The 18,137-nt window shown below is 32.9% G+C and overlaps 1 protein-coding gene across 1 annotated transcript; it reads right to left on the reverse strand.

Annotated features, from left to right (window-relative positions):
* Positions 1-732: 732 nt before the first annotated feature.
* LOC107189678 (leucine-rich repeat extensin-like protein 3) lies at positions 733-16,291 on the reverse strand. The gene is made up of 4 exons (XM_015578261.1): positions 16,134-16,291; positions 7,802-7,829; positions 1,821-2,291; positions 733-898 (listed from the first exon to the last, which is right to left on the reverse strand). Exons 1-4 carry the CDS (start codon positions 16,289-16,291, stop codon positions 803-805), a joined length of 753 nt encoding a protein of 250 aa, XP_015433747.1. The 3' UTR covers positions 733-802.
* Positions 16,292-18,137: the final 1,846 nt, after the last annotated feature.

The raw sequence follows: 18,137 nt of genomic DNA on the forward strand, positions 1-18,137 counted from the left end.
TGAAATCTGTTTACAAATTCATAGTCATCTGTTTCCGCGTTTGGTTTGGATATTCCAGGCAGAGCCTGCTTCACAGAATTGTGAAGTAGATTGGCGGCATATTGCTTATAGCTGACCCTGTATCAAATCTGTAGCCATTCTGGTTACAAATTTAAACTACAGGCAGTAACAAGTACATATTCCAAAGAAATTCTTCTTACACATTAGAAAATTGATTTGTGAAACATGAATATTAATTCTAGAGGTGTGAAATGAAAAGAAAGAGTTTCTACAAAAGTACAAATACATTTATATTAAAACATACATACATAGGTTATAATCATTTACACTTGCGTCAATCACGAATTCCCGAACATCGTTTTCAAAGTATACTGGTAACCGACAGACGTTCAGTTTCAAGAACGCAAAAGTGGAACATGTCATCAGATATTCATTTTTCAGAATATACAAAAAGCAAATGAAGTAATAAAACGTAGGAGGTGCTGTCGCAATTATATCCATGTATAAAACTTGTGCATTTACCAACGGATTTCGCAAGTGTGGTGAATCGATAACACAAGGTATTGTGGATATCTAGGAATGTACAAGGTGAAACAGTATCAATATCTAAAATCTATTCACAGAATCTATAAAGATCGGTAGCAGTAATATCCGTACTACGTGCTGCATAGCCTAGTATTTTTCGAAATCGCGTGAACAATGAGCAGCTATCTCAACGAAAGTCCCTGTGATCTGAGATTCAAATGTTGTGAGTTCTGAGTATTTTGTTCACAGGAAACGTGGTTACACATGGTAAAACTATTTAATAGGGACCGCCAGGACTCGATGGTGGGGCGCCATAGTTGTCCGAAGGAGGCGATTGTGGGGGTGGTCCGTATTCTGCATTCTGTTGTTCTTTCTGTAAAACAATAATTTATTAAACATTACATATTCTGGTGTTTTGTTTGTCGAATATACTTGAGTAATTTAAATTTATTGAAGTTAATCTTCACAAACGAGAAAGTATATATAATAGTTTCCAATAATATTCAGTCATCACGTCTTCCATGAATGATGTACATATTATGAATGATTTGATTAACTCTTGTAAAACATATTGTTTTGGGAAGAACTTGTTTCGCTATACCACGGACGAAGTATAAGACTCCTATAGCTCATCTGTGGCTATACCAGAGATGGGCAAACTAATTATCTAGATAAAAAGTTTCGAATAACGAATAAAAGATAAAAAAAAGTATTTCGTCCTTTAGTAATTATTTAAACGTGGAAATTTCAATCTTTATAATAAAATAATACTTCTTTAAGAATGAATCGACATTTGTCGAACAATTATTTAATCTCATTAACTGTTTAAAGCTCAGAACGACACCCTTAGATACTGCTACTTATTTCACTGTGTATTATTCGAATAAAATTCTGCCCAACTTTGGGCTATACCCAAAATATACGTAAATAATGAATAATGTTATCATAAGAACTGTTACTTGTAGCTGAACAACGATAATAGGTATATCGGAAAGTTGTGTCGTTTTCGTGTTCCTTATTCAACTCATGTTATAATATGTATACATTTTTCTTCAATTTTCAATGTAATCATCGATCTCTTATATGACCATGTTTATTTTTCTAGTAATTTGTCAAGGCCTTTTGTATACAAATTTTCTGTTAATATAAGCATAGCTAAAAACACCGATAAAACTCTACATCGACAGACCAAATATACGTAGATTGAAAATTCGTCATTTTTAGTCAATTAATAATGTTGATCATCTTTATGTCATAGGTCGTAAATTGTCTAAAAAGTTTTTAATGATCCTTACCTGCGTTTTGTATCTAATAAAGTAGACTTCAGGTTTGCTGGGCTGCGTTGGCGCTTGGGTCGGGAGCACAACTTCCGGCGCCTCTTCCGGTTTCTTCACCAACACATAGATCAGGGTCTTCTCTTCGTCTTGAGGAGGTAATGGTGGCAGGGCTGGGGCTGTTGGTGTTGGTGGCGTCGGTGCCTTTATGAATACGATCTTGTAGTGCTTTTGTGGCGGCGAGGCCGGTGGAATGTATTTTGGTGGTTTGTATTCAGGAGCCTCTGGTGGTGGTACGTGGACGTAGACATGTTTGTGAACGACAGCCGGTTGTTGTGGTGGTCCATAGCGATCCGGAAGCGAAGGAGGACCGTAACTACCGGATCCGCTTAGGCCACCGCCGCCACTAGACGGTGGAAAGTACGAACTTGCGGGCGGTTCCGGAGCTGGTTTCGAATACACCGTTGTAGTAGCTACTAATAGTAGCGTGGTCTAGAATTTAATACATACATAACATCGTTAGAGTATTCGAAAATCATACATATATTATTCTTTAACTACATATGAACATGGTTTGTACACGTTCAATTTTACGAGTTTCGATGAATTAATTCTCGTGCTTTACATCTCACAGAATCAAACTTATGTTTTATTAATTAAATGATATGCTTAAATTAATATGCAATTAATTTGTCAGGTGGGATATTTTAAGCAGGAACTTGGAAGGTTAAGTATGTATAATATGATTGATATATTTTAATTTTTATTTCATGGAGTGTCGTCGGTTTATTATAAGGAAATAGTTATGAGAAGAATATTTTAGTTGTATAACAATTACTACGTTTGTAATGATTGTGACTGTGTAACTTATTAAGTGTTAATTGAAAGTGCCTTGAATGAACATACCTAAGTTCGAAAGAAAATGGAAAATAATTTATGACTTTACTCCAGACAGTTACGAAGCTGAAAATTTATCGCAATTTATTGTAATATATTTATTATTAAAAGTATAAGTATTATTCTCTGTCAGTTTTCAGAAAAAAAGGCAATTAGGTGCCTATTTACAAAAAGGACTGTTGTAGAACTCAAAGAGTGTAATAGTAGCAACATCTTCAAATATAAGGCAATATGTTGTAGAATATTCCAAAAAATCACAAGGTCAACGACAAAATTATTGAAAGAGAACGTTATAAAAATTTCTTTTTAAAACGATCCTAATGTAACTGTAGTTGATACTGAGAAGTCAATCACTTCTTATTTAATTACCAAAAATCAAATTTGCATAAAACATTAGGTGGTTATAGATTTTTGGCATGGAAAAAAAATATGTTAATGATCAAATAAAACTAACCATTAAGATCAAAGTATGCAAACTTAAATTTCAATGCGTTTGATAGTATTGTTCTACGCATGTCTGCTACTAACTTGTTGGTTTCTTTGTTTGACGAACTTTTAAATTTTTTCTTAAAAATTAAAAAGAAATTAATTTTCTTTTACAATAAGGAAACAAATTTTTTTTCCATTTCAGTATTTTGAGGTAGTTTAAAATATTAATGATTCAAATTAAATTGGTAAAATTGATAAAAAGTATAAATCGCCATATCGAGCTCACACTAGCATCACAAACTAGCAGCATACACTAGACACACACACGCGCGCGCGCGCCCGCACATGCACACACAACAATAACTAAAAAAAATTAAGGTTGCTAAACTAAAATCTAGAAATACTACATTAAATTAACATATAAGAAAACTATGGTATATACAATCTACCTGTCTCGTAAAAAAAGGTTAATATAAGCAGTTTATAAATTAAGGTTCCATATAATAATAAAAAAAGGCAGTAAAAAAAGACCAGTGGGTAGCAATACAGGTCAAACTTTCGAAGAGCTCATAAGAAATACACACGTGTTACGAATGCGTATGGTTGTCTGAAGAAAATTGGTAAAGTAAAAAAAATTGAGAAAGTGGGCTTCTCATGATGTCATGTATTTTTCAACATGAGAAATCTGTAACAGGTGACCATCGATTCGAATTTTCTCAAGGTTTCTGCGAATGCGAAGACTTTCAGATGTTCAAACAACATATAATATATTGTATATAAGTAGCACTTTAGTACACAAAATGTTATGTTTGTTCTTTTAATTAGATATCGGAAAGATTAGATGTCTATATAGAGGCTTATACATTTTTCTAGTTATTTCTCTTTATTCTTTTAATCATCAATGATTTATTTTGTCTATGATAAAGTATTGTAAAGTGAAGAATTTTTAAATGAAAAAAATTAAGAATTCTCTATATATCCAATTAGATTTATAATTTTTATCCTCTTGTATATTTTGTTAAATTTATTCCGCTACCAAACTAAAGCAAGTTAAATTCCTGAAATATCAAAAGAAGTCTACATTTTACCCTTACAAATTTAATTGATTATTAAAATTAATTACTTGAAGTTGTTAATTTGACAGTTATCGAGATAGTTTCGCATCGTCTGAGAATTAATGCTGTACTAGAAACGTCGAAGCAATGAATTTCGATTTCAATTCAGAATTCTCGATCTTGTTGACAATAAATTTAAACGACCAATTTTAAATTTTAAATTCGTACTATGTACAAATTTAATTTCTGTATTTTTTAATTACGAAATTCGATTGGTTTTTTGCAGGACGTTTTATGTGAATCCTTCTCGTCGGAAGTAGAAAAAGGCAAGCATGATGTAATTAATGCAAATAAACGCAACGTGGAAGATGAATATTCTCATTAATTATGATTGGAGGCAATTTAAGACATTTCGATTGTCGTGTGAAAGGAATTTGTGACTCGTGACTTTTTCGGTTCTTATTCTTAATCCCAAATTTTCTCAGCGTTTGAAAAGTTTTATATTTGCAAATTGACATTGCTTTCTTTTTTTGTTACAAACAATAATTCAATAATAAATAACGTCAACAGAATTGAATTTTGTAATAATTGTTGAATTGAATAATCGTTAAAAAAAAAATGGAATAAATTAACGTTCATTGTACCTTCGTCTGACACAAATTTAAAAAGGAAAAACGAAAGTTATTTATGATTTAATTCAATATTATCAGAATGTTACATCGAAAGAAAATATTTTTTACAGGAAAGAGAGGAAAGTGTGAACTTATTGCATACAAAGCCAGTGTAATTAAGGCATCATGTTAATTATTTCCAGCGGATACATGTGGAAAAATAGCCAGGACCTTTTACTTTTACTTTCGGGTCTTGGCTTTCCCCTTTCGCATTCGAGCCTCGCTCTATTTTTTTCCTACTGTATGTTGTAGAATTTGCTGTATTTTCTCTGGTCGCTTAAAATGATTAATTTATCCGTTGCTTATGAAATTGATTGAATAACTTATTTAATAAGCGTTCCCATGGAATTCAACTTTTTGATTGACCTTTTGATTGACCTAATGTAGTTATGTGTAAAGGATATGTTATAGTGTGAGTCTTAAATAAAGCCTTTTGATAAATCTTTTCGTTACGACGGGCGACTATAGTCGCTCTCTCTCTTTTTTGTACACTCCACATCTCTTTCTGAAATGTTATTTTATTATATTATTCAATGTAATTTATTGTAAAATTACTATTGCGTGTTGTGTTTATAATGATGTTTATTTTAAAGTTCAATTAAAAATGAGTTTGTTAAGAAGTCATAAATACCCTGTGTTGAGAAAAATGTTTTGTCGAAAAATACCATCAAAGCTACTTTGGTTGCAGTAAGGCGTAAATCTGGCTGCTGACGACCGTCCTCGCGCAATGTGTACACTTTTGGCGCAGCGTTCAGCGGGAATGTCACGGCGGACAGGACGTTCATAGCGAAAGGGTTAACGCCAGATTCACACTAATGATCAAAGGCACGGTCAGACCATGATCAGTCTGAATTTAGACTATATTTCTTTGATTGGATTACGTGTGAGCGATAGAAACCGCTGCCGGATTATCAAGGGATCTGACCGTACCGTGATCGCTAGTATAAATCTGGGTTAAGTTGTCGTTTTCTTAGTTTATGTTCCAGTCCATCGCTTATTCATTGTCTTTTAACACTAGAACTACCAAACAAGTCAAAATGACTTGTCAATACACTCTTACAACGACGATTAAAGTGGTATGACAATACATTTCCTCAGATCTTTTGCATCTTTTATTACGATATGAAAATTAAGAAATTAGTCCATTTATAAATTTCTAAATTTTCAATAGTTTTTCACGTTTATCCACCGATCGAAGCAAATATGCGTTTATCGGAATTTTATGCACTTTTACAATGAATGTTGTATCGCTGCAACACTACATAAGCTATGTACAGACCAGAGATGGGAAAATTCATTATCTAGATAAAAAGTTTCGGATAACGAATAAAAGATAAAAACAGTATTTCGTCATTTTTAATTGTTTAAACGTAAAAATTTCAATTTTTTTAATAAAATAATACTTCTTCATGAATGAATCGACATTTGTCGAGTCATTATTTAATCTCATTGACTGTTTAAAGCTCAGAATGACACCCTTAGGTACAGAGATGGGCACAATTTTATTCGAATAATACATAGTGAGAAGCAGCAGTATCTAAGAACGTCATCCTGACCTTTAAACAGTTCATGAGATTAAATAATTGTTTGCAAAGTGTTATTGTAAAAATATTATTGTCTGATAATAATTGGAACGACCACGTTCAATCAAGTAAAAATGACGAAATATTTTTTTCATCTTTTATTCGTTATTCGAAACTTTTTATCTAGATAATGAATTTTCCCATCTCTGCTTAGATACTGCTGCACTTCACTGTGTATTATTCGAATAAAATTCTGCCCAACTCTGGTACAGATAGTGCGAGGCAGGTGCGCAAGCCAGCTCACAATGTCTGTACCTACATAGTTTTATGATTAACGTCGTCGCTGCCTCGATGTGTGCTATTTTTTTCAGGAAGCAATAACAGCCGTAATCGGCGTCTCGGGAATGGTAATGAAACGGTCGTTGGGCACCGGCCACGGCGAACAGTGAAATTTTGCTGAAAGATGCGCAGACCACTTAAAGAGCGATCAAGATCGGTAGCAGCTAGTCGTTGCCGCGGTTCTGTTCAAATCCGTTGCGTATTAGGTGAAGACCGGTTGCGTAAGTTTTACAATTTAACATGGCAGAAAATCGGTTGCGAAACTGCCGAGAGCGTTCCCTCGTTGCGTTTCTGGTACATATGTACGTACTACATGGTGGCTACGTGAGGACGCGGCCACCTGCACGCGGAATACCCGATTAACTTTCTTCGGGAAAACCATTTCGGTACTTTCGAACGACCAAATTATCCGCATCGTTTCTTTTTGCTCACCCTCCACGACGTTCCCCATTCTTTCGTTTTATTCATTAGCGTTAATTGATCGGCTGCTTTGTTTATTAGAAGAAGTAAGAAGAAATTTGGTTGTAGAAATTCTATTAAATTTCTTTTAAATATTCGTATATCCCATTTTGGTATACGTTATCCGACGTATTTTTTCGACAAGGAATATGATTGTGTAAACTGAAATCGACTTCAGGAATTAGGAGAAACGGTATTTGCAATTTTATAAGGATGTTTTGTATATTTATAGCGTTCATAGGAAAACACGACAAAATATTGATTTCACTAAACGTAGTAAATACGCACCTACTAATGTATGTACTTTTATTAAAACAATTATTAGCGTAACAGGAGTTCTTTAACACTAGAACTACCGACGATAAACGCATATTTGCTTCTTTTTTGAAAATTAAGAAATGTAGAAATTGACTAACTTCTTCACTTTCATATCGTAAAAAAAGGTGGAAAAGACCTGAGGAAATGTATTGTCATAACATTTTAATCGTCGTTGTAAGAGTGTATTGACAAGTCATTTTGACTTGCTTGGTAGTTCTAGTGTTAAAGTATCAATGTTCTTGTTTCATTTCTGACTTTTTAAGTTAATTTTTGCAAATGTGATTCTGATATACCTAATGCAATATATTTACCAAGTGAATAATGATTGAAGTTTGACCCCTTGATAGCAGAAAACAGGTTCACTCGTAATACGTGCATGAGATTTATTCTTTCTTGTTATATTTGGTTTTTTAAAATTATTTATCAAAAAATCCTTGTGTTAAGCCATGTTATAATATGTGTACCTATATTAATTACATCCTAATTATGATTAATGGGAACAAACAGTGCTGGTTCTTATTAATTTTTTACTTGTAAACTGTTAAACATTTAAACTTAAAACGTTACTAGTAGGTTAATAGTGCCGAATGGTATTCTTTTTACGAGATTTTGATGGACGGAGTTTCAGTGACCGGAATTAAACAGAAATTAATTAATTTTGTTAAAGGGTTCTATTAAATTCAAAAGAAAATAAAAACTTGATTGCACTTTATTAATCTTTATAGTATATTTTGTTTTAGATGATCGTGGGGTCTAAAACTAACAGAAAACAATGAATAAAAACAAACTAACAACTGATCTTGTATTCGAGTACAAACTCTCACGCGTAAAGTATGACAACAAAAAAATATATTAATCCGAGACATGAAAGTTTATCGCATCATCTAGTTTAATCCCACGATTCTTTGCGATTACAGTTTCACTTGTTAAACATTCAGCTCATCATTTCAAGATTATTATATTCTAAGATTATAATGAACCATAGCGGAAGAAGATACAAAATTAACATCAGTATAGTTCCTGGATATTGAAATCTTTAATTTATATCTAATCGATTGAAATACTGTTATAAAAAAAGTGAAAAGCTACATAGGAACCATTGTAATTATATTTCGAAAATTTCTTAAATCGATTTGCTTTAATAGTGATAATATTTTATAATTTAATAATTAGGTTATTTAATAACTAGGTGACAAGGTAATCGTAGAACTAAATGTCGAATAATTTTGTGGTATGGTTAGAGAGGGAATTGTTTTCTATCAAAGACTAAACTCAGTCAGTCCAAAAAATGAATGGAAAGTGATTTAAAGCGTACAAGAGCGCGGTTAAATGGAACTAAATCGTCGTTTAGAGAGGCGTTATGGCCGACACGGTTTTCTGAAATCTTTGAGCGAATCGCGTTCAGTCTCAGCAGATTCAGAGCGTAAAATAAAGCTGCACAGTAAAAATTATCACACATTATCATAAATCAGAATTCTTCAAACTTAATTTCTTTTGAATACTTAATCGAGTAAAACACTTTAACACACCGTCGTCTAAGGAAAACATTTACTTTTTTGTTGAAATAGGGATACAATTATAGTTTCAGATAATTACTCGGTTATCCTGATCAATACAACTATTTCAGACTGGTTCCAATAAGCTATCGCATTGTACGCAACAAAATTACCATAAATAACGTGATGTGCACGTGAAAGAAAATTCACATACCTATGTTACACAAGTATTTAATAGTAAATGCACAGAACCTACGGATTTAATAATACTGCATTAATTATCTGTGTTATAATGAAGTATTGCAAAGAAGGAGCTGTAATAAATCATGTAAATTATAATATGAGTTAAATTTTATATAATTAATTAATATGTTAATTTAATATAAGTTAATTAAACACTACTGCTTGACACTATACTATGTTCATTATATACGAAAATATTTAGTCAGATACCAACAGTTACCGATGGCGTAGCGGCTAAGTGCCCGACTGCTACACCACTGCGAACTTTTTGCTTAATTTCTAGCTAAATGACAATCAGCAGTATTTATTCAAACGCGCTTTAAAAATAATTTAAAATATTTTTATTCAAAAATATGTACAAAAATCATTTTGGAGCAGTTTTCACCGCATTGTTTCTCTAGCTACACATCTTTTCCTTTACTGGATTGTTTGTAATTTTCTACGTTAAATGAATATATAAGTTTAGGTTTAAAAGCCTTTATCCTTAATAATTGTGAGTGGAGATGGAGGAATTCTTCCTGTTTGAGCTATTCCACACCGAGCGGACCACTTTTGTACACGATGTATAGTATGATAGAAATGTGGATTTGTTTCTTCTTGAATTATGTACAAAAGAAAAGGAACATTGCTCGATGGAAACTACGAGAAGGTGATGGGCTTCATCAATCGGGTAGGGAGAAGACAAGGAAGGATGTAATGGTATTTTGGCTTCTAAATATCACAAAGAAAGTGTTATTGGCAAAGCGTGGATAATTAAAACTACTACAAAAGTATGATTAGTACAATAAAGAGACTACAACCGCTTGAAAATGGAATTAGGACACAAGAAAATAATAAAAATGCTTATTCCGGAAACATCAATAATCTCATTTCGTCGACTACAATAGTATATGACTTAATTATTATCGTCCATAGTGCAATATAGACGATATCGGATTTTCAGAGTCAACCGGGGAACCCAATGACTAAAATTCTTATAAAAGACCAAAAGAGAAATAACAAAAAAGCGTGGTGTAAAAGTAAGAATTTTAATTTTGCATTTTATCATGATCAAAAAGCATTTGTAGTCTGATCGACGTCACGTAATCACTTGTGTTGCAATCCACCAAATAATCATAACGATAAGTATTTTTAACATAAATATCATGTATGTCTTTAGTATTGAAAAATACAACTTCTCGTATCATTACTAAGGTACGTGGAAAGAGAAGCAGCGAAATAAGAATGAAGATTGAGTATTTATTACAGATAAAGGCTTTTAAAACAAAACCCATGTATTCATTTAACGTAAAAAGTTAAATAACCATTTAATTATTAATGAGGATTCATTTAACGTAAAGTTAAAACAATTCTGTAAACTGCTTAACTGTTTTTGTACATATTTTAGAATAAAAATTTCTTAAACTATTTTTAAAGTGTTTTTACATAAATACTGTTCATTGTCATTTAGCTAGGAATTTAAACAAATATAAATGATGTAATAAGAAAAAGTGAGTACAGGCTGGGCCCGAACCTGCGTAGAGAATGTTAGCAATCAGGCACTTAGTCGATGCACCATCGGTGTCTATTCGTATCCGATTACATATTTTCATATATATGAGACATAGTATAGTGTCAGCAGTCGTGTTAATCTAATTTTTTTAATTTATACATTATTTTGCTGAATATAGAAATACGTGAAATCATATAATATACTTATTTAATAAAGAAAATTCACAAATTCAAAATATTAATTACTTTTTCCTAGAAAAAATCAATTTTTTAATTTTTAGGCTACGGTGCACCCTACCAAAAAATCTAAAAAAAATTAGGACGCTACTTAAGGTAATACGTTGCTACTATGAAAGAATAAATATGGTGCCGTTAAAACTTGATTAAGAAAATAATATTTTTCATTATTTTTTGCAGTCCCAGCTACATATGACACCAAACGCGGTAGCTATCTTAAAGCAAGTCATTAATTATATTAAAACAGGTTATTAGATGATTATTATTATATTTCCTGTCACGTCCTTTTTTGAAATCACAGTTTAGGTTACAAAACTATACTTGTAAACTTCTTAATTAAACAAATTCCAAGGTGAAATTGCAAAATTTACGATACGTGCCGGACCATCAAAACTTGGAAAAACCGGTCATTGATGATGCGGTAAGAGTATTGAAAAATAGAGTTGTTTGCATGAACCGATGAATATATTACACCTCAAGTACGCGTTGCGAAACAAGTAAAAAAAAATTGTATAATTTTGTCCAAGTACTTTCACTGTAATCCATTATATTCCGTCTAGTGGCACGTGGAACAATTAGTTCAATGGAAATTCATAGCAATATGAAAAGATTTTCAGTTGGTTAAAGCTTAACAGAGAATGTTAGAAGGCAAACATTAGGAAATGTAAATAAGAATTGAATGGAAACCAGTCTTATAAATCTGTTTGTGCATTTCTAGTGTGAACTGTCGATAAAATTTACATACAGACTGATCGAAAGAAGAATGACAAAAAGTGTTATGTAAGTATTGGCAATAAGATGCTTGGTTAAAAACATGTTACAGAAACAATAACCCTGAGGGTATGAAGGAACTTGTTCATTATAATGTAAGAACAGGTTACAATATATATCTGGCCTCCTTATTTTAATTATTATTATGAGTTCAAATTGTTGAAATTAAATTATGGATATCTACACAAATATAGAATTTTTTTAGACTATTTAATGAATTAACAGTTTTATTATGTTGCAAGTAAAATAAAAACCAGGTTGAATTTTAAACAATAGATTCTGTTATATGTATCTATGTATGTTCATAAAATCTGCAGTCTAGTTATTTGTACGACACTAAAAGTGTTAGCATATGTGAATGATCAACTCAAAATGCTACAAATGTTTGCATTATTGCCACCACGATTTATACTTCTCCCATAATTTCTGTATCAAGCTATGTCTGGTCAAATATTTATAAAAATTTCTTTTTCTTTCCGCTGAATGGAATATACTGTCAGACTTTGACCGTTTAATTCTTCCACACGCTGTATAAAACTGGTCTTCATTCGTATCTTTTCAGTCATTAACAAGAGAAAAGGTCGCTTGTCGTAAAACAAGCAATCCTGAAGTTTCGAGCGTTGGAAAGCGGGTCGGGAGATTTGGAAATAAAAGGATTTCGATTCACTGAATCTCGATCAAAGGCACAATATAGTGAGCGAAAAAACTCACCAGATAGAGCAGCATGCTCGCGTTGAATTTCGCGGCGACTAGGAGGGTACGAAGCCGATACGTGGACGTTGCAAAGAGAACGTCTTTCACTGGCGATCTTTCACCGTTGTGTCGGCTGGGATCGACACATTCGGACTTTTATACAGGCACGAAGAGGGGAAAAGGAGCATCCACGATCTTCTTTCTTCGCCTGTTCAATCATCGATCGGTCGATCTTCGTTCACAGGACTATGTAACCCTGATCTTATTACGATTAATGGCATCCACGGTTTTTTCTCTTTCATGTACGGCAGGATCGTGGAGGCGAAATTTACACGGAGAGTTTGGGAAACCTTGCGCCATTCAAGCGACTAATCTCCAGCCGCGAAACAAAGAACCCGCTTGATTAATTGTTTATTTTATTTTAATTACACGTCCATTCATTCAGGGCTTATCAGCCCGCGATGAAGTTGCTGGGAACTTCGTGGAATTTTTCGATACTTGTTCAATTAATACCTTAGGATAAGATTTGGTGATTTTGTTTACCTGGTTGAGGTAATCATTCATAGAATATTTCAAAAATTTGTGTCTATGTCTAAGTTTTCTTTTAGATTCCATACTTTTTGACACCAGAACTACCAGCGTGGAATGTATCTCAAATTACATTATACAATATATAATACGATATTGCAGGGTGTAGTACAATATAAAAAGTATAATAACTTAAAGATCAACATAAATTCTGACGAAAGCAAATTTATGCTTTCAGAAATTGGAAAACATGAAATCTGAAAACCGTCATTTTTTGGGGGTTTGGTAGGTGGAGTGTTAAAAGTGTATATAATTTTACAGGAGATTCCAATTTAAAAAAATTTTCAATTAAAAGGTTCATAAAAATTTTTATATACTTGTCATTTATTTACACGGACTTGAGATGTAGTTTCATAGAAATTTATAAAATTTTATTGAGTGTGTAACTTAAAAACTACTGTCATTTAGAGATTCATATCAAATTTCATATATTTTCGACAGATGTGTCATTACATTCCTCTTAATTATATAAAAATATGTTCAACTCTCTATAAATCATTAGCTGTAGGAATATTACAATTAAAAGGTTTATATATATATTATGAATTTTATGTTCAGTCAAGTTTTCATTACATTTAATTTTGCAAATTTAGTTTTTACAAAACAGGATAAACCTTATGAAAATCTATAAATAGTGTGAAGTTCAAAATACTTTTGTTTGATATTTCTGTATGAACTCATAAGTTACATAGTTTTATAATACCTATTTGGTACATATGCGTGTTTCGTTACATGTTAATTTCAGGATTGTGTATACATAATTTAATTTAATTTCGATAAAGTGTATACATAAAAGTTGTTACTTTTTGAAGTTTCAAGGTTATATAAATGCACTCAAACATGCATTAGTGTCGTCACTACTATTTCTAATTATTTAATATTTTTTTAAATGGTCAGGCTTAAGTGGGTCATCATATCGAAAGTATCTAAGGAATTTTGTATATTTTAGTTCATAAATTCAGATGTATTTCCATGTATGCAGATTTGTTGAATAGTTTCAGAGAAAGAGAAAATAATGGTATTTATACATATTTACTAAGTTATTGGGAAGGAAATGTATTCGAAACCAGTATGATAATAAATAGGATATACAGAATATACTAGAACAGGCTACCAACAAAGGAAAAATAATTTTTTGTCTTTGAATACATTTCGTCGTACATATCATTTCTTTAGTGTACTATTGGTCTGTTTTTCACAATACTCCAGTTTTATGAGTTTTTGGGAGTAGTAGTCAAAACGTTTGAAATATCAGTTGGATGTAAAAATTATTGAAAATTTATGTTAATATTATCAATATTACTTATTACACTCAAAAAGGACACGCAGAATGTACTAATTTTTGCAGATATTTTTCAATTGATTTCAAAAAGTAAGAGTCTAGAAGAAAATCTGACTACACCATGTGATATGAAAGACATTTTTTTTTCGGGACGCATCAATAAAAGTAGTAAGTTATGTTTTGTTTTCAGTATTGAACGCTACCGCGCCGTTGAGTACCACTGTCGACACTGCATGTTTTGCCAAACTATTTCGTTTCAGTATTGCAAACACAAGTTGACTTATTATTTTTGTTATTGCTTTTCAAAGGAAAAATGTCTGCAGTATCGCGTGGTGTATTTAGATTTTCTCCTCGACCCTTACCTTTGGAAATAAATTTAAAAATATCTGCAAAAATTGGTGCATTTCGGGTGTCCTTTCCCCTTTGATCGTTGTTTGAAGATATTTAAATGTTCATAATACAATAACAATACATACCATTTTATTCGAGGGAGTTTATAGAATAATTTACCGTAGCAATCAACTGAATAACTATTACTGTTTGAACACAGGAATTGTTCAAAGTTGAAAATTTACATTTTTTCTTTCAAAATCAAATTTATCAAAAACTAAGGGTGCTGGCGAAAACCCGTTTGCAGGTTCGTATTCAGGATACAAAAATCTATAAAAAAACGGCTATTGAATGTTAGAACTCCGAAAAAAGTTAACATTTTTTGAACGGTGTATTTAGTATAAATTTGTGTTTTTTCAAACTAGAGCTGAAATTGTATATTAATTAGTATATATTTTTAATGTATGCAGAGACAAATTTCAATTACAGGTATTAAATAAAAGTAACTACCCAAGATCATTTATTACAAGTATTGATAATAATAAATTGTGCATTAACATACATTTTGTATACCGTTATTTTTCCGTCTGTTCAAAGGAATTATTGCAAAGTGAACAAACATACCCAACAATACCGTTACATAGAAAAGATATACAAGCATCATTATTCAAAAAAATGCAACGTTAAATTAGAAAATTGGATATTGCGTGTCAGAAATGTAAAAAAGAAAGCAAGTATCGTGCGACGTAACGAATAATATTGTAACAGTTTGGACCGTGTATCGGTTAATTCAGCCGATTCGTTCACTCTAGAAAATAACATAGCATTTCGGTTAAAGCTTACTACATCTACAGAATAATGACGCAGCGTTACCGCAGCACATCTTTTCATGTTTGGTGCGACAGCTCGTTGCACGGAATTTGAGGTTCGGTCAGCGTTTCAATTCAAATTCAGAGTAATTATTCATTCCGGGAATAAATCGTTGGGTATCGGTTTTGGGTCGACATGTTCCGTCGGTACGTAAAACACGAAGTGTAAAAATGGCGGGCATAATTCCAGGATTGTAACGCGTAATCGTAGAAGATAAGAGGGACGCGAGTATTAGAACAAGAAAAGAAAACGTATTTTACGAAATACGTAGTACTCAATGTATCGCAACAGATCGTTTCGAGATTACAAGAAATCCCGATTACATCAAAGCCCGTTGGGTAAGCGGTACGGATGCGCCGGTCAGAAATTCTTGCTAAGGTTTCGACTCCGTCTCTGAGTCACGAATGCGTTAGGGACGCGGAGATCGTCCCTTGATCGCCGAATCGACGTGCGGACGGCCCGAATCTGGTGAGGTTACGAGAGGACGTCCTTGATATCGGCCTGAATTCTTCCGGACGCATTCAGGCATTTTCTCCGTAACGTAATTCCAGAGGCAACCGAGTAGAGAGAGACGGATAAAATGAAGACGAGCGAAAGTGTGCCCGCTAAGGTGGCCCTCACGGTGAAAGTCAAACTAATTACGAGACGGGCATGGGCACGTAAGGCGCCGGGAGAACTAGCGTTGCAAAACAATCCTCTTCGCTACGAATATTAACCCGGAACACCGGCCGCTTTCCACTGCCGCCTCGCTTCTGACCGAATGCCTTCCCATTCTCGCTCTTCTTGGTCTTCCTTGACATCCTCCACCGATGAATCGCCTCCCCGAATTGCTTTGTTTTCAGTCTTTCGACAATAGTACGAGTTTCATTGATTTCCTATCACCTTGTTCCCACGTTTGACCGTTTCAATGTAAGCCAGGCTATCGAATACATATGACATTCAGAGGATATCGCTAATCGACAATGCATAACATTGATAAAATTATGCCATTAAACTATGTGTGCCAAGTTTCAGCTTTGTATCCCGACTGGAGGGGTAGTAATGGACAAAAATAAAAAAATCATGTTTTTTCCCACGTTCTGCTATCTTACTGCATGAAAATTTTGAAAAAAATCAGGGACATTATAGTTATCGAACCACATATTATAGAATTTTTTCAGGGTTTTAAATTATAAATTCAAGCCGTGAAAAATAAGAAACGGGAAAAATGTTGAATAAGGCCGATTTCGTATCGAAGCAGATGTAGAACTATAATGCCATTGTTACAGTAAGTAGACATTGGTATTACTATTATTCTGAAATTATTTCAGATTTTTCGGTTTGGTGTGCTAGAGTTAAAAAAATTAAAAACCGATTTTGTCGACTTTTTTCCGTGAAAAGTATCTTATACTTTGAATTTGTTGTATTTTCTTCATTAAACTACTTTATTGTACAATCGTAAATATTTATACATTCAGTGATGCAACATAGAAATTACAGAAAATAAATTAAACCGAATCAATTGAAACTATGTCGTGCGCGGTGTATTCTACATTATCGACGGTTTTCTCAACAGTGTCAGGGGCGTAGCAAGTAATCTGACGGACTCGTAACCGCTGCGAAATTTTTGAACGTAGGTTCGAGCCTATATGACAATGATTAATATGTGGACCGTTTATTTTGAAAATGGTGCAAGTCCATTTTCCAATTCCATTTCATTTTATTTTAGTTTACACTAAATTAAGCATAAATTACGTCATTGACCGTTTATTTTGAAAGTGGTGTAAGTCCTTTTTTAAAAAAAATGAGATATGACGCAATTTATGCTTAATTTAGTGTAAACTAAAATAAAATGAAATAGAATTGGAAAATGGACTTGCACCACTTTCAAAATAAACGGTCCATGTATTGACAAATGTTTTAAGAATATTTAAAAATATTTTAATCTGAAATATACGTACTAATGATTTTGGAGCGCTTTTTATGTCACCGTTTCTCTTGCCAAGTATTTTGTCAATTATAACACCCGACAGTACGGTTACCATTCGCACATTCGCAATAATAGCGTTTACTGTACAAAAATTTTTGTTACTGTGCTCCGTATTGGATGAAATTTTCGAAATAGGTTGTTTTTTCACAAAAATGATGATTGCGAGAAGGATTTCTGGCGACTTGAAAAATTTGTATTTACCATTTGATTGTCACTCCCTACGTTACCGACACAGTCGTAATCGTGGCACTAGGCAGATACATATGAAGATGGCTACAAGACACCGAAAAATAGTTGGCGTGGAGTACAGTAGAGTAGTAGACATTCGTTTCCCGCACTAATCGGAGTTGTAGCGGGCAAGAATTCCAGGAACCGTACAGGAAATAGACACCAGTTATCCGATCGCTTTCGAAACAACACCAATATTGTAGCAAATATGAGGAGTTAAGCATAAATAATGGATTTTAAATTTCACTTACCACTATCTAACTTGTATCAAGAATTAATTAATCATTTTTTACGTCATTTATTCTTCAACATGCCCACCATCGTTACAAATACACGTTTCTATTCTGTTTAAAAATTCTCTTTCGACACATTTCAACATCTTGTCCGTTATTCTTTCGCATGCGACTATAATCCTGTTTCGTAAATCATCTTAAAATCTTACTAATTTA

Source organism: Dufourea novaeangliae, unplaced genomic scaffold, assembly GCF_001272555.1.
Source record: "Dufourea novaeangliae isolate 0120121106 unplaced genomic scaffold, ASM127255v1 scaffold162, whole genome shotgun sequence".
Lineage (NCBI taxonomy): Eukaryota > Metazoa > Arthropoda > Insecta > Hymenoptera > Halictidae > Dufourea > Dufourea novaeangliae.

Excerpts from the sequence above, each read along its gene's own strand:
- LOC107189678 (XM_015578261.1), bottom strand. The coding sequence starts at position 16,291 with ATGTCAAGGAAGACCAAGAAGAGCGAGAATGGGAAGGCATTCGGTCAG. Across the intron at positions 7,830-16,133 it reads TACGTGCCCATGCCCGTCTC|GGGTCAAACTTCAATCATTA; the intron begins GTAATTAGTTTG and ends TCTGCTATCAAG. Across the intron at positions 899-1,820 it reads TTATTAGATACAAAACGCAG|AAAGAACAACAGAATGCAGA; the intron begins GTAAGGATCATT and ends ATTGTTTTACAG.